The 16,330-nt window shown below is 48.5% G+C and overlaps 6 protein-coding genes across 6 annotated transcripts; 2 read left to right on the forward strand and 4 right to left on the reverse strand.

Annotated features, from left to right (window-relative positions):
• Window positions 1–4,218: 4,218 nt before the first annotated feature.
• On the reverse strand, window positions 4,219–5,678 carry N7481_008511 (uncharacterized protein; the record flags this gene model as incomplete). Its single annotated transcript, XM_057267730.1, has 4 exons — window positions 4,219–4,835; window positions 4,885–5,228; window positions 5,280–5,389; window positions 5,469–5,678. 4 exons carry the CDS (start codon window positions 5,676–5,678, stop codon window positions 4,219–4,221), a joined length of 1,281 nt encoding a protein of 426 aa, XP_057118407.1.
• A 1,411-nt stretch (window positions 5,679–7,089) lies between these two features.
• Window positions 7,090–8,140, reverse strand: N7481_008512 (amidohydrolase family protein; the record flags this gene model as incomplete). Its single annotated transcript, XM_057267731.1, has 2 exons — window positions 7,090–7,977; window positions 8,030–8,140. The coding sequence occupies 2 exons, from the start codon at window positions 8,138–8,140 to the stop codon at window positions 7,090–7,092; spliced, it is 999 nt and encodes a 332-aa protein (XP_057118408.1).
• Window positions 8,141–8,756: 616 nt separating this feature from the next.
• Window positions 8,757–9,137, forward strand: N7481_008513 (nuclear transport factor 2 family protein; the record flags this gene model as incomplete). Its single annotated transcript, XM_057267732.1, has 1 exon — window positions 8,757–9,137. The coding sequence occupies one exon, from the start codon at window positions 8,757–8,759 to the stop codon at window positions 9,135–9,137; it is 381 nt and encodes a 126-aa protein (XP_057118409.1).
• A 1,554-nt stretch (window positions 9,138–10,691) lies between these two features.
• N7481_008514 (major facilitator superfamily domain-containing protein) lies at window positions 10,692–12,493 on the reverse strand (the record flags this gene model as incomplete). Its single annotated transcript, XM_057267733.1, has 5 exons — window positions 10,692–10,933; window positions 10,987–11,198; window positions 11,254–11,769; window positions 11,825–12,102; window positions 12,167–12,493. 5 exons carry the CDS (start codon window positions 12,491–12,493, stop codon window positions 10,692–10,694), a joined length of 1,575 nt encoding a protein of 524 aa, XP_057118410.1.
• Window positions 12,494–13,281: 788 nt separating this feature from the next.
• On the forward strand, window positions 13,282–14,409 carry N7481_008515 (uncharacterized protein; the record flags this gene model as incomplete). Its single annotated transcript, XM_057267734.1, has 1 exon — window positions 13,282–14,409. The coding sequence occupies one exon, from the start codon at window positions 13,282–13,284 to the stop codon at window positions 14,407–14,409; it is 1,128 nt and encodes a 375-aa protein (XP_057118411.1).
• Window positions 14,410–14,839: 430 nt separating this feature from the next.
• On the reverse strand, window positions 14,840–16,293 carry N7481_008516 (amidohydrolase family protein; the record flags this gene model as incomplete). Its single annotated transcript, XM_057267735.1, has 4 exons — window positions 14,840–15,122; window positions 15,200–15,658; window positions 15,714–15,802; window positions 15,856–16,293. The coding sequence occupies 4 exons, from the start codon at window positions 16,291–16,293 to the stop codon at window positions 14,840–14,842; spliced, it is 1,269 nt and encodes a 422-aa protein (XP_057118412.1).
• Window positions 16,294–16,330: the final 37 nt, after the last annotated feature.

Below are 16,330 nucleotides of genomic sequence, written 5' to 3' on the forward strand. Positions count from 1 at the left end.
TCCAAAAAGAGGAATCGAAGACGAAGATGGGTAGGGAGGACGTAGGCTTCTACTTCCAAGGTTGTTGTGATCACTGTTCGGAACAGCGATGAGATGCGGATCAGCGAGCTTCTCTGTACAGTGTTCAGGTGTCGCAGATGGGGTTTTATCTCTCAACGGGTCGTACGATACGGTTGACGCGCAGTTGATCACCGGCGTGACGCACGCCTGGTACACCTGCCGCGCATGTCCAGGCCGTAGATGCCGTAAGCCACATAGAGCGATGGTGGTGTTGGTTGCGTGCTTGATGACCTGCTGTACGTGTTCCTTCCACCATCGCTTCTGGTCCAAAACCACGCCCAGCAGCTTCGCTGTAGGTGAGGGTGACACAACCGTTCCGTTTACGACCATGTGGCCTTGCTGGTGATCTCCTTTCTTCCGGGTGAGGTGGATGAGCTCGGTCTCTTCCGCGGGGAAGCAGGGTCCCGTTCGCCGGCGCCTAAGCCTCACGGGGGATATCTTCGTACATGAGTTTGACTAAATTCTCTTCGGCCGATCGACCCACTCGCTTACGGGGATAATCATCGATGAGCGCTGAGACGCTTCCGTTATGGTTGACAACTTGGTCAACAAGGTCAGCATTGAAGAAAGCGAAGAAGATGGGAGATAGAGGCGTCCAACCGTACGGGAGTCGTCAAATTTTATGCTAGCGTGGCAGCCTCTCATAAAGCTTGCATCCATTTGCGGGCTAAGGCAGGGATCCTTCTGGCTCGTAGGGCGGAGTCTAAGGCTCTTCTTGTTGATTCCGTTATAGGCTCCTTTCAGGTCAGATGAGATGAGGGTTACTACGTTTTGCTTGACCAGGCCTGGTCGATCGCGTTTGAGAACACGAGGAGTGCTTTTTCTGTGGCTCTTCCCGGGCGGCCGGTTCTTCCTGGGCGGCCGTAAAATTGAGTGTCCGGTAGCAAGCCATGCTTTTCTGCGAGATATGAAAGTCGTTTGGCAATGACTGCTTCCAAGGGCTTGCCTAGCGTATTAAGGAGCGAGATTGGGCGATAGGCATCAGTTATCGAGTAACTTGGCTTCCCGGGGTTTCTGGGCACTGCAATATTTAAGCCTTGCCACCTCACTGACGAATTGAATACTCCGGTGATGGGGCTCCTCAGAATTATTCATACTCGTCTCCATACGAGCATTGGTAGGCTGTCTCCTGATGCCGTGGGTCTTTTGGTAGCTTTGAGAGATCGTTGAACCTCCAGCTGGGTGATATGTTGCGACAGGAGTACTAACAGGGCCGTTGACACGGTGGCGACGGGTGTATTCATTTCGGGGAAGAAGGAGCCAAGAAGGTCTGCGCCTTGTCTTCGTTCTCGATACTCCCGTGGCTGTCCACCTTCAAGGTCGGGACGCACCCCCAGTTGTCTCGCGATTTCTTGTAGGTTGTAGATTTCCAGGGTTTACTTCCCGACTTCGTCCAATAGTCCAAGAATGCCCTCCAATATGATATCTCGCATCTTCAATGTTTCAAGTCCTGGTCCGTCGACTACGTTCATCTCCTATAACGTGGCTGTAGACTTTAGGTCGTCTCTCAATAACGTTGCACAATGTTCCTAAACTCTAGATGCAGTCTTCTCACATTGTGGGTCATAAACCACCGCTTAGAGTTAGGCGGTGTCTGGCGTTTGCCGCTTCAAGGCCTCCGTTGTCGCATCTATGGGTTTCTGGACGTGGAGGTACTTTGGGTTTGGAAATTTCACTTCCAATAAACGGCGCGATGGTAGCCTTTTAGGCTCACAGCCTGGAAGAAATCGACTAGGTCAATTGCGCCTTATAGCGAAAGGTCCTAGAAGTAGGGTAGAAGAACCACGAGACCAGATCTTCGGGCTCCCAGAGAATATGGTATCTTTTTGCTTCAAGCCCATCTCAAAAGATCAGATCTCCATGCCGCTCGCATGAGTCTTGACATGTTTCTCTAAATCATAAGGGCGCTTATAAGAGTAGCCGCAGAGATGGCATTCATGAGGTTTGAACGGCACATGAACCCGAACATGGGAGAACATGTGGTATCGCTTGGCAACAGTTGCATTGCAGCTACCCACTGGCATGCCAAGCTGAGGTTGTTAGTCGCCTTGCGGTAAACATGCCCCTCGCAGATGTGCTCTTGTGTTGCAATCAGAATTTGGGGCCCACTGATCCGTCGACGAGCTTACATATAGGGCCTCGGCAGTGAAAAACATTTCACTGCATTCAGCCCATTGGCAGGTCAGTAGTCTCCATTTGTGTGAATGCGTATCTTTGCTGGCTACCAAGGGGGCAGAATTTGTCTCGATGTGGTGAAATGCGGGCTTTCGACGGTGAGTAGGTAGTGTTGGCATGCTGATGAAGGCGTGTTGATGTTGAGGACACGCTGATGGTGAGGGCCGGCGATGAGGGACAGTTGAGAGTCGGTGATGATCATGATCGATGGGAACCAGTGTGGTTAACATATTGATTTGCGGCGCGGCGTAACTGCCGAGCGGTGAAGTGGCTGCCAACGGTGACTACCCATCGCCGTTACCGTGGGATCTTCGTTGGCTCACCAATGATGTAAAAGATGATAGACGGTGACACATGATGCAGTTCGTCAACTACAATCTGTCGTTACAGAAGATCGTATGTAGTGTAGTTATCTGCGAATAGTCTTTTCTGAAAAACTCGACTATGGGCTTGCAGTTGTGTGATGGTGCAACCAACTTTGGTTACCAATTCAATTCAAAAATGTTAAAGGGTACACCATGTACACACACACACACAATTCATTAACGCCTGGCGGCTGAACCGAAAGGGCAACTATCACTGATCTAAATATACATGCCTTAGCTAATGCTGTGCCTTCTTGGAGCCCATACAAGATTCCTTCCAGTTAATGTCATCTCAGATGTCAATATCTCAGCCGGTCCCTGAGGATTAATGTTTAGTTAGTAGACTTGCTTGAAGGCGCTTCTCCAAGTGTTCAACATCCTATCTTCGGGAGTTGAAGGGCGTCTACCGTCTCAAGCACAAGGTAGTTGGTGGGGGTTAGATTAGGGTTGGGTTGGGGTAGGGTTGATTCCCTGTTGGTTGACACGGCTAAGTGGCGTCGAGTCGGCCCGTGGCGATTGCAAACCGTATTGTGGCTCGCACTGCTTCCAAATTCGGCTTCCAATTCTGGTCATCCAGAGGCGATTTTCCGCCAAGGGAAAAGGATATGTTGCCTCGGTGAGTATGGGTACATTTCAGCATTTCCGTCCGGTGCGCGGTCCACTTCCGACATCGAAAGAGGAAGTGTTCCACGGACTCTCTTGCTTGTCCACATGTACACTGATCCGTCTCCGCGACGTTGATTCGATATAGGTATCCATTTAGTCTAGCCATGCCAGTCCGGAGTTGGGCCAGCACGCTCGCTTCTTTCCACGATAATCGATCATACAGCTGTGGGGTATGTTTCCCTGGAAGCGCTGCATCTACACGTTTTGGCATGTCGTCCGACATTCTCTGGTAAGCCATGGCTGGTGGCTGCCTGGGACCGCGCTGTTGTAGTTCAGAGGTATCAATTGTCTTATTTTTCAGAGGGAAACATTAGGCTATATATATACAACGAGAAGATCAAGTTGATTTCCAATCAACTTGGTTCTTTCTATAGATATCTCGGGATTAATTCCGATGGTTCGGCTTGGTTCCTGATCTGCACCAGCCTCATATCACAACACGCGATATTCAGTGTTGTTGACTTCATCCGGGAGATCTGTGCTTGCGGGGTGGCATCCTCTTGGGTCGCGGTCCGAGCGCTCTTTCGCTAGGTCTAGAAGTTGATTATCTTCGCAGGTCGGGACCCAACAGATGTTCATGCGGTTCTCGTGCTTCCGTAGTCTCTTGATCAGCTTGTATGTTTGGCAGATGTGTTCCTGGCCCGACTGCTGTCGAGGGTTCCTCAGCGTGAGTGCCGCGGCTTTGTTGCTCGTGAGCAGCGTGACCCTGCACCGTTTCAGTCCCCGTAGCGTGTTCAGTGCGTATGCCATTGCTGCCAGCTCCCCAGAGTATGGGTTCTGCTCGGTTCTTGCACCCAGTGTGACGGAGAAAGTTTTCAGCCTCGGTTTTCGATATCGAGGTGGCTGCTTCTCAATCGCCACGCCTAATCCTACCATTTCATTCGGCGCCGAACTGCTGACCGCGATTCGCATAGCTCCGCCCGCTTCGGTCTGTGTCTCCGGTACATCATGACTATCGCTCCGCACGAGTTCCTCCCATGGTGCCAATGTGAATGGATTCATGGTCTCTGACCATATCATCCAGACATTGTCGCCCGATGATGCTATCTAATGTAGCCTCTTTAAATAGTGCTTCTCTAAGCCTTGCGCGTTCTGGGAGATATTTCTTGAATATTTGGAATAAGGACGTTCTATCGCGCTCGGTGAATTCATTTCCAGAGATGTATTCGTGGTAGGCAGAATCCCACCAATCTTGTATGAAATTCTTTTTCCAAGCTAGGCGTAGCTTGGATTTCTTGCTGTAGAGACTTGTGCGCTTAGCATCAAAATCAGGATGCATTAGAGGCTGACCCGACATCTGAGACGTCAAGAGATTGATTCTCTCATTTATCATTTTGATTTCGTCTGTATTCTCGAATGCGTTGATAGAAGCTGCATCCAGCTTCATTGGGGCATTGGGGTCTCGATGGTGAGCCATACTTTGCTCCATATTTCGGTATTCATAATCTGGCTCCAAGTCATAGACAAGGGCCTGAATGTCCAATGATTTTAGCACAGATTGGTATTTGATGTAGGTATCATGATTCTGATGGTCGAGGGCCTGGCCGCGAGTGGCTTCTGATGCCTTGGCTGAATGGAATCAGTAAGGGGCAGTGGACTTGAAGTAGAAAACACTTACGATCGATACAATTCGCAACATTCGCACGAATTCCATGCACGCGCAGCTGATCTTTGAAGCACTCTCGCTGAGCCAAACTCGTAAAATTATGCCATAGAGACGAGAATGTCAATGCCCTTGTGGCACGAGGACCATCTGGGGTGACCATCCTAAAAAAGGAAAGTCCTCTTTTCCCCTCATCCCATTCAAGTGTATACGACTCCCTCCCTTTCGGTGGTCTTACTGCCAGGACTTCTTCCACCGTGCTGAGTCCCTTGAAGGCACCATCGGCGACGCCATGTACTATTACCCAGAACACAAAGTTGAGTCCAAGAATCGGGTTTTCTCTGAACCAGTTTTTGGGTCTTCGAGTATTAGTTAGTCATCTAGAATCGGAAGAGAATTAAGGACCTTACAGATATCTGTCGTCTTTATAACGCTTTCCTTTCAGGAATTGAGGATCAATCGTCACCCAACGTTTTAGCTCACCATCTTTCGAGCTCCACTTCATGTTAAAAGTGAGGTGCTATCAATTTCCATCAGCTTAAACAGTCCTAATTTGGAAAGAAAAACGATACGTGGACAGTGGGTAGGTCAAAACAAACCCTGTAATAAAGACACTCGTTGGTGTCACGATAATCACTTGACTCCACGACAGCGCCCGCTCTAGAGCCTGAGCCAGCAAAAATTGCAAGAGCACTGCCAGTTTGTACCCGAGCCCGCTCGTGTCTGTAGTCGTGCCAATCGTCCCCAAACAGACCACGAAGAAGGTAGTCTATATCCTTAGCAGAAAGAGCCCTGTTGACGGAATGCATGTCAGACAGTATAGACTACAAAACTTAGCAAGTCATTCTGCTGTTCATCAGCGGCCTCAAACCTATATAGTGATAATTTCGATTAGTGCACGATTCTTAGGTATTGGAATTGAATCAGTTTGCAATACTCTTACAAAGATCTTGAAAGTGGTATACCATTCTGAGGACTTCTGGAGTTTGATGGAACACACGGATTGGAACAACGATTCGAGATGGGTGGTGTCGGAGCATATGATTGAAAAGCGCACTTTGCCTCGGGATGTATAGGCGACAATGGAAATTCGGGCGTCAAGAACAAGATCGCTAATTTAACGAGCAGTAAATAGTTTTCCGTCTCACGAAATCCTAAGACGTTTTGCTTTTCCTGAGTCCACTTGACATCGTCGTCGTTTTGCCGGCCCCAGTCGCTGCTTAGCCGGTCGGCATCTCAGAGTAGAACGGTGAAAGTCGATGATCAAAGCACGTCCGAGCTCTCTACACCAAAGGACATTGTCTCGTCTGAGGTCTTCATGGATTATGCCCAGGGCTTTGACTTCTTTTTTTGACCTATGAATCTCTCGACGGAGGTGTGAAGTCAGCTCCGTCGTTGCTGTGCTCTCACCACCCCAGCCCATGATAAGCTTATGGCGGATTTGTCCAGCGCCATGAAGAAAGTAAATTTTTGCTAAGTCAATCGTTCCCAGAAGGACCGGCACAGCAGATCCTTGAGCCTTGCGCAGGATCTGATATACCTGTGCCTCGCGGGAAACTTCTTCCCATAGTCCCGAAGTTTCAACTATAATGTCTCTCTGCCTTTGTCTTGATCGCTCGCTTTCTTCTTCTTCTTCTTCTGTTTGAAGATGCGACACTGGTCTTCCTCATCGATTCCCTCCATCTGCCTACCAATTATCTACAAAGTTTCAAACGTCTTCATCTCCTTCCTCTCTCATTGGCTTACTGGTTTAAATTTTGCGCTCGGTATCCCAGATATGTCCATCCACGAATCTGCTGCCACCAGAATGGCCTAAAATTCTAGTCTCGAGTACCACCGGCGATACTGTCAGCAGTTGCAGAGAGGCATTATCCAAAAAGACATGCCGTTTCAACCAAAATTGACATCGGATATACTCCGAGACGATGGAAAAGGTAAACACACCCTCGAATAGTGAGTCTATCGACGCCTGCGTCTCAGACACTGCGATTATTTGGGAGAGAAATCATTGCACTTGCTCGTTTCAGCAAAAAAGGAAGACATAATAATATTCCTGGAATGAGTACTTGACAATTCAAAAATAAAGAAGTTCGGCAGCCTGCATGAGATTTGGAGAAATGGTGCTAGCTTTATCGCAAAGCGGTTGACAGAAGCTCTATGCAAGGTGCAGCCAGATTATCAACATTGTGTATCAAGCTACACTGCTCTGAGAAACCCATATTATATCCCCAGTAAGTTCTTGGCGTTATCTAACAAAACCCGATGTTTCACGACCTGTCCAAAGTTGGTTTCTAAACCAACATCAACTCTTTTGGCAAGAGCCTCAACAAGCGGTGCCCGCGTAAACGGATAGTCACTTCCATACAGTAGTCTCGAAGAATCGACGATTCGAACAAGGCCATGCACTTGATCGGGGAATGGTACGCCAGCCAGATCGAAATAGAACCGGCTCTGTAGGAGGTTTTTGATCTCCTCGCCACTGATCTGGTTTCCTCCCTCAATGAGAAAGCCAGAGCACTCAGCAATCCGCTCGAGAACGGGTGGAAATGTCCCGCCGCAATGGCATACCAAAAAAGTAATATCGGGACATCGCGTCACTGTCCCCGATGTGAGAAGGCTCAAAAGGGATCGGCTTGATTCGAACATGAACTCTACCACTGGACTCGCGACTCCTGGTTGCGGGTTGATTCGCTGCACCGATGATGTATCTTGCGGATTCTGGACATGACAGCTGGTTGGATGGAAGAATGCAATTGTCTTGCGCTCATTTAATTTGTCAAACACAGGGATAAATCGCGGGTCGCCGGGGTAGATGCCGTGTGAGTTCGTGAGAATTTGAAATCCCACTGCGCCAAGATGGTCTAGAGCATAGTCGATTTCCTCCAGAGAACCCTCGACGTCAGGAAGTGGCAGAGATGCGAAAAATAGGAAGTGGTCCGGATGATCAGCACAGACTCTGGCCATGTCCTCATTGGCGCGTCGAGTCACCGACCTGCCTTCCTCATTATTGCCTGGCGTCAAGTGTGTACCTGGCGATGACATACTCAGGACCGACTTCTGGATATTGAGGTGTTTCATCAAGGCAATGTGGTCTAAAGGATCCCAGGGCTATCTTAAACAGTTAGTGGGAGGGGATAATTAATGTATCCTCAACGCATACCGGTATCGCAGGCATCCCATCAGGATGACCCTTCTGCGCGAAATCGTTCTCAAGGCAGTATTCGCGGTATGATGGTGGCACACAATGCGCATGAACATCAATTCTCGCCATTTTCAGTTGGGGTAATGCGAAGAAGGTTGTATCCAGGAGTTCAGGCGATATGACAAGGAAAAAGAAGGAAGACACTGTCTCTTATTAAACAGTATGTAAGCCCCGCATGACCCGTCCGCCTCGGCCGCCGGCATTTCAGCCGTGCAGCGACTTCCCCAAACGATGATGATCTCGTACTTGCCTCCTTTGGTAATTTTAAGGATGATACTGCAGAGACGTCGTTCGTGGCAATAATTGTAGAATTAGGAAGCAAGAGTCTTTGCCCTTAACCAAATCGCAGCCACGGATATCTAATGTGGGACCTATTGGTCACATGCAGTGTTGAATGAGCACGAAAGGGTCGGGTCGAGGCACTGAACCGTCGCTACTAGGTAACGACCTGATTTTCACGCGTTGTGCTCCGAGCTTGTGGCTTTAGCTCCAATATTATGACTACGCATCCGTGGACACATGTATGTTTGGAGCTAGGTTCCTACTTTTGATGTACGTACTTGGGTGTGGGCGAGATATAAATTGTGGGGTAGTTACCCCTTCAACGCGGATTTTTGCTTATACAATGAGCACTATCTAGAGCCATCTTTATAACCCTTCATCTGATCCTTTCTCCAATCTTGTCATGGCCGAACACAAATATCTCGACGTGGCAAAGCGCTTCTTCGACGCCTACAACGTATCAGACAGCTCAACCATAGCTGAAATAGTGGATCCTGATTTACTCTGGGCGCACAGCAACCGCTTCAAAGGCCAAGGGCGCGACGCCCTTCTCAAGTCAATTGAAGAATACTCCGCAAATGTTCCTGGAAGGGCTTTCTATGCACCCGCGAGATGGGCAGTAAATGGGAATGTTTTGTTTCTTGAGCACAAATGGGAGGGATTTCCCGCAATTGATGTGCCGACATTCGGCTGGATAGCAGGAACTCAAGCTTCCTTGGACTGCTTGAGCGTATTGGTGTTTGATGGGAAAGATGTGATCATCGAATGGACTGATTATGCTTAGGCGGGTGAAGGTTGAGTGGGATGTTGGAAAGAATTGCAGAGATGCTTGCTAAAATAGGCCTTGGGAGAATGCTACATGTAACCGCAATTGATGACACCACCTATGAATGTTCTAGCATATGTTCTTTGATACCAACCTACTAGTGGTTCACACGAGAAATCGTTCGAAGGCTTGAAGATTGACGACAATCTTCCACCATCGTTCTGCGGATATTTTGTTTTGCTCCCGGGCTAGCTTAATTTTCCTTCTAAGGCTATTAGAAAGGCAATATGAGAGCTCTTCACGTCTATCACTGGACTTGAGATACATCTCTTCTAAAACATGTAATTTGTAGAGGACGAGGTACTGTACTCATTTATCGGAACTTAGCTCGACTTTAAAGGAGATTTTCCGAAGAAGATTCAAGACCATGCTAGTATTGTCGATACTGTGACTGTCATGATTCATATCTCCGTTCCGGTTCTCGGCAAATCTGGCTCAAGAGTTTTCTGTCCATGCACGGGCCTTTCAACGTCGGTCCCCCGTCCGACGTGTTTCCCAAATGGGCTAACGTGCAGCGGTATCATTGGATGATCGGAGCTCGGTCGTTTTGTGCTCCGATCCTTCCCAGTTTGGTCTTACTGCTTCTCCACTTCACTTGACTTCACGCATCATCATTTCCATTGGCCTTCCAAAGATGGACTAGTATACTAATCTTCCACGCAAAAGGGGGCTGTCTTTTGGCCTTCGGAGTCCAAATGCTTTAGCACTGGACCAGGCGGGGCTTATCGCTTATCAGTATGCAAGTGGGACTTATAACTCTTTCTTTTTTTTTTTCATAGCAAAAGTTGTGCAATTTTCCCTTTCCTTGGTTCATTGCGTGGGACATGTTGAGCGCGTAACAGGAAAGTGATGTGAGTATGAATTGAGACGGGTGGATCCGGATGAGAGGTGTTCACGGATATTAAAATACAAAACAGCTGAATATCATAGATACGTCATGTATTCATCTCATGTTTGCCATCCCGACAACTTGAGGAGGATCGCTCAAATGAGGGTCCCCCATTCTAGCTTCGTTCACTGCGGTCGATTTACGCAATAAGAACGCTTCCGTGGAGCGGCCCTGACCTCTTTCTTTACGGTAAAACCCCATTAAGAGGTTCCTCTTCGACAATTCAGCAACTCTCGATGTTTGGGCCCGGCAATCCGAGACAGCATGGGGTGTGCCGGCGTTGAACTGATAGGAAAAGCCTTGAAGCCAACCAATGGGATCTGGGAAGAATTCAGAGCTCGTACCTGGCGACCGAAAATAGTTTGAACTAGTAGCAATTAATACAGGTTACAAGTCATGGCTTTACAGTGGCATCATTTGGGGCGGGTAATGTATTTGCTTTCGTTCTCTTCCATGCGATGAGCCCGCAACAAGTAGAGCGTTTGAGAAGTACCGCCAATCTCACTATGTCCCAAGATAGAGCTATACGTTGACAGAAAAAGATCTTGAAACCATCTGTCAAAGCCAGACTTCACATTCGCCAAGATAAAGCAGGCCATGATGATGCAACCTTGGAATTCATCTTAGAACGCGTACCTAAAAGACAAATTTTCTTTGTCGGTCAGGTCGTCAAATGCTCTTGATCTGTCCCTAGGGTCTGCCTGCTGTACTCCTTCTGCAGCCAGACAATCTCTATAATTATTCTGTTTCTGCAGGTACCAACGCAAGGCTACCAGGACAATTACCAGAAGGGAGTAGCATCCAAGATGGGTTGCAAATGCTATGAAGTATCGTGGACCATCCCACGCCAGGAAGACCTGGGGTCCTGCAGAGAGATTAATTGATTTCATTTCCGCGGGGACGTTTCGGGAGACATACCGACACAATTACCAACAGCCCACATGATGAATGTAAGTGTGAGAGTGACCATTTTCTTAGTCTGCCCAGCTATGTTCCTCGATAGCAACGACAGGCTCAGAGCTGTAGTCGCCCAGAAAGAAAAAGTGATGTAGTAGCACAAAAGGAGACCAATACGCTGGCTCTTTGTATCCTCTGAGATGGTCATAAGAAGAATGGTCCCAACAAAAGACCTGCACTATCAGTATGACTGTGTATGTTGATAAATCCGAAACAAGGAGAACTCACAGGATCATGTACACGAGCATCACGGGAACATTTTGATTTGTTCTCTTAGCAAACCACGAGGCTGAAAGAAGGATAACCATTACATAGAGCCCAAGAGGCATGGATAAGAGCTGGCTATTTCTCGCTGAATATCCAAAGCTTTTAATTATGATGTTCGCAAAAGATGACAACCCAACTGTAGGCAATGTGGTGCATAAGTTGATAACAGAATAGGCCCAAACCTGTGGGTCAAGCAGGGCTTCAATCGCTTGCTCGCGTTTGAATTGTCTGTTTTGAATACCAGTCTGGTTGTCACGAACACGCTCGATCATATCCCGCTTTTCCTCGACTGTGAAGCACTTGGCACGTGTTGGGGAGTCAGGTAGCCAGTAAATGATGAACGACCCCCAAGCAACCAAGAGGAGGCCAATGAAGATGAACCACCATTCCCAGGCAGCAAGCGGCCCTTTGCTGACGTACGTAAAACCATAGGCCAAGAGACCTCCGATGATTTGCTGTACCCCAGACATCATGTACCTTCAGAATAGTTAGAGGAGCGCTTCTCAAAGAGCCGGAAATGAGTCAGGCATACCAGATTGGGATTCGGACAACCTGCTCTTCTTTGCGGTACCACATGACGGATATCAGCACCAAGCACGGCTGGCATGCCGCTTCGAAAATCCCAAGCAGGCATCTCCCTATAATCAGACCTTTGAAGTTCACACACGCTGCATGGGTGGCTACAATAACCCCTTCACACATCATACAGAAGCCGAGATATTTTGCAAGAGGAACCTTTGAAAGGATATAATTCTGAGGGTATTCGGCCACCAGCATGACAATGTACATGCCAGTCGTCAGCCAGGAATACTGTTGCACACAGTCAGTAGCTTCCATATGGCGCAAAATCTAAAGCCATAACCTGGTTTCGCACCTGCTGGGACGTTCTCCCGTCCGGCCTTCGCATGCCCATGTCGTCGATCAAACCCATGATTGACGCAAAGGGCAGGGTGCTTTGAGTGAGTGCTTGCAGGAGACAGGCAACGACGAGGACGGGTAGGACGCGCTTATCGAGTTTGCGCACAAGGTCTTTATTACGTTCGCTCGATATCTCGACCGTGACATCTGTGACATACTGAGAAAGCTCCTTATCGACCTGACCATGATGCGAAACACGGCTCAAAGATTCCTCGTGTTCGAATTCGCTCTTCGTGGCTGAGACTTCTGCAGTTTCATGATGGGTAAAATTAGGTTGAGCCATTTGACCGAATGCCAGCTCTCTCTGTTCTGTACTTGATGCAGTCGAGAGAGCAGACGAGAATTTATATCCAGCATAAGTTCAAAATTTACCCCAGCTTCTCGAGCCCCTGTGGCCTCTCCACAGTCGGGCTAGGGACCCATAAAAATGGGGGGGGGGGGAAGCTCCGCCAGAAAGCGTCTGGCCCGGCCCAATCGCCCAATCAAGTATGTGGGGCATGTGGCAACTATGAGCCCAAGGCTTATTTGGGGGTTTTCCACACTGTGTCGGGAGCCAATAGATCCGATGTTATCCTATACAACCCAGGTTGAATACCCACATGCTAGTGGCTAAGTCCTAAGCCAGGGTAAGCTAGCACCTTTGGAAGTTGGAAGGCATAATTTAGGGACATTTACAGAATAATACACCTAATACTATGACCAAGCCTCCTTTACATCCTGCACAAGATTCCCTAATTTGCTATTCTATGAAACCTTTGCGCTTCTTCTTCTTCCGATAGCCCCATACGGGGCTTAAATTGCAAGCATGATCTAAATTACTGCAACGAGATATTGATATTTATGCAATCTAAATCTAGACTTGAACTGAATCTTGCATAAACGAGAAATTATTCCGGGTCCAATAATTATAAATCCCAGACCCTCGACATCGCGTCAACATGAACAATTTCTCCATCGCCAACTTACTACATCATTGTTCAACGACTGAGCTCATCGCTCACAGGGAAAAGGTGTGAATGTCAACTCTCGCTATCGTGTGTATTATTGCTCATGGACACTACAGATTGAAATATGGCACGCTCATTGACGGCACTCATCGTAGGAGGTGGAATCGCCGGCTTGTCTTCTGCCATAGCCCTCACTCGCGTGGGCGTTCAGTGCGAGGTACTCGAAAAAGGCAACCCCAAGGAAGGGGCGTCGATCGCGTTTAGCGGCCGTGCAGCAAACGCTCTTGTAGATCTTGGCATCTATGATTTGGTCCACGACGCCGGCACTCCATTTCTGCACGATTCCCAGGTCGCGACGATGCGTGATGCGGCCGGCAATACCTTGAGTCGCGGTCCAAGCCGACCGACATGGCCGGATGCAAAGGAAGCCGTGGGCATCTACCGGCCAACTTTCATTGAGATTATGACGAAGGTTGCCGTAGACCTGGGGGTCCAAGTCCACATAGATACTACGTTTGACAAGATTGAGAATTCCACCAGTGGCGTGACTGTTCAGCTTAGTACGGGAGAGCAGCGCAGTTATGACTTTTTGGTGGGTGCAGATGGGATCAACTCGGCAACTCGCAAGACGATCTTCCCTTCTAGCCCTGATCCACAATATTCAGGCCAGCTGAGCATCCGCTGGATGGCGCCCGGCCCCCAGGTTCAGCCAGAAAGCTGGTATCAGAGTTCGCTTGGCCGACTTGGCTTCTATTATCTCCCGGAGGGTTACGTCTATGTTCCGTCGGTACTTGACCAGCCCGAGAACAAGCGGTTGACAAGCGAAGAGATCTATCACCTATTCCGCGACTTGCTCGACTCCATGACGGCGCCTGCCATTGACGAGCTGCGCCAGCGGTTGCACCCGGATTCCGATCTCATTGCGCGCCCATTCAGGTGGATACTGCTCTCGGCTCCTTGGTACGACAATCGCAGTCTCTTGATTGGTGATGCGGCACATGCAACCACAGCTCATATGGGCATGGGCGGGGGAATGGCGCTCGAGGATTCTGTTGTCCTCGCGCAATGCATTCGAGACGCACCGACTGTAGATGAGGCGTTCAAAGCCTTCGTGGAGCGTCGCTACGAGCGCGTCAAGACAGTGGTCACTACCAGTGTGGAACTCTCCAATCTCGAGCAACGCAACGCTCCACCGGCTGAAAGAATGGGGCTGCTTGCAGCTGCCTTCGCAGCACTTAGCAGTCCCTACTGAAGTGGCAGTATCTAGGTACCTTCGCCGTGCCATGGCCTGGCCGATATATTCATTTAGCTCCTTCGGACAGATTAGCTTCGCGAATATCATCCCCCGATTTTTCCCTTTCGTCAGATATCTATTGAACATTGGACATAAGACATATTCAAGACTTGTATCACATAGTATAATGTTGAACGGCTAGGGGCCCTAGCCCTTCATGCGCATTCGACAGGGTAAGACCACAAGTCCTTGCCCTTCACGTGGGACTATTTGATTTTTTCGCACGACGCTCCACTACCCGCAAAATTAAAATAGCTCGCAATATCCGTCTGTCAGATAAGGTTTGCGGATGTTGTTTGTAGACATTTGCTCCCAAAAAATTATTCTGTGAGCATAAGGAAATGGCATATCGTGAGGAGTGCAAAATTGATAGACCATAAAGATGGAATTATTCCCAGACCACTCGCTCCCCGTTTCTCCAAACCCCGATTATATCATTCAAAGAATCAATAGATTCAGTTGGATTACCCTTCACCAGCACAAGGTCTGCTTTACGGCCTGCTTCAATGATTCCCCGATCCTTCATCTTGAACCGTTCTGCTATTTTCGAGGTCGCAGACGCAAGAGCCTCAATGGGTGTAAATCCGCATCGATTTACGTATAGCCAAAGCTCATGAAGCACAGATGCTCCTGCTCGTGTACCCACGAGGTGCTCTGATGAGTCGGTCCCGCTTTGAGCCGGTGTATTATTAGCTTTCACCCAATCGAAGAGACGAAGAAAATGAGACAAAAAAGGATAGAAAAATACCATAAGATATCCACCCCAGCTTCTTTCAGAATCGTGATCTGTTCATAGGAATTTTGAATTGAGTACCCGGCCTGCATAATGTGGAGGCATCCGAGAAAGTTTTCCTTCTCTCTAGTATCTGCCAGATCCGCTGCGAGACGTTGTCGAGTGTGTCTGTCTTCTCCGCTGCTGGATGCATGAACAGCAAATGTAGGAATAATGAAGGCATTTGTATCTTTAAATGCACTGATAACGCTTTCGTTAATCGGTTCGACTGATGAGTGTGTGATGCCATCTACTCCAGCGTGAAGCATCTGGAGAACGGAGTCATTGGTCAAAGCATGAGCCACCGCCAACATATTGTTGCGATGGGCAGCGTCAACGACAGCCTTTTGAACTTCTAGAGGGGGAGTGGGGATCGGACGTGTAGGAAAGGGCAGGCTCAGTGCACAGCCATCTTCCTGCATAAGTTTAATGAAACTGCACAATTTTAGATGGGTAATTCCACAGACATTTTGAGGATCGGAGGACATACCTCGCACCCGCCGCTTTATTCGTAGCAACATATTGGTCTGCAGTTTCATTGTCCGTTATATCTGGCCACCCTGAAATACGAGTTTCAAGCTGCACCAAATTTAGCATGGTTTTTACTCAATCTGACATTAGAAAGAGCCTACGGTCGCATCTGCCGCAGCTGTCATTCGAAGAATCGCAGACGGCCAGCCGTTCTTGACGGTTGCAGCCAACCCTGCACTCTGAATGTCCGCAACATCATTTTTCTCATCGGCAACCAGCTTCATCTTCTTGAACCATTCGGACTCGTTGTGCATGTCTAGCACAGTGGTGACGCCATATTGAATTGCTGTTTCAATAAACTTCAAGTCCTGATACACATGGACATGGGCGTCGATAAGTCCAGGGATTAGCGTGGAGTTTGAGCCATCGACAATATTCCATCCGGGGGCAGTAGGCAATGGAAACTTCGATATTTGCTGAATATTTCCAAACTCAATCAAGATGTATCCGCAATCTGAGACGACTGAGAGGCCGTCGAAGATCCGGACGTTGGTAATGAGGGTTGGCGACATTCTGAGAACAATAGATGACATTTCCATGATGAGGCCTCCTAGAGAAGCAATTTATGTGAAATAT

This window comes from Penicillium waksmanii, assembly GCF_028829765.1.
Source record: "Penicillium waksmanii strain IBT 27052 chromosome Unknown utg000008l:1.0-5622682.0:1.0-5626561.0, whole genome shotgun sequence".
Classification (NCBI taxonomy): domain Eukaryota; kingdom Fungi; phylum Ascomycota; class Eurotiomycetes; order Eurotiales; family Aspergillaceae; genus Penicillium; species Penicillium waksmanii.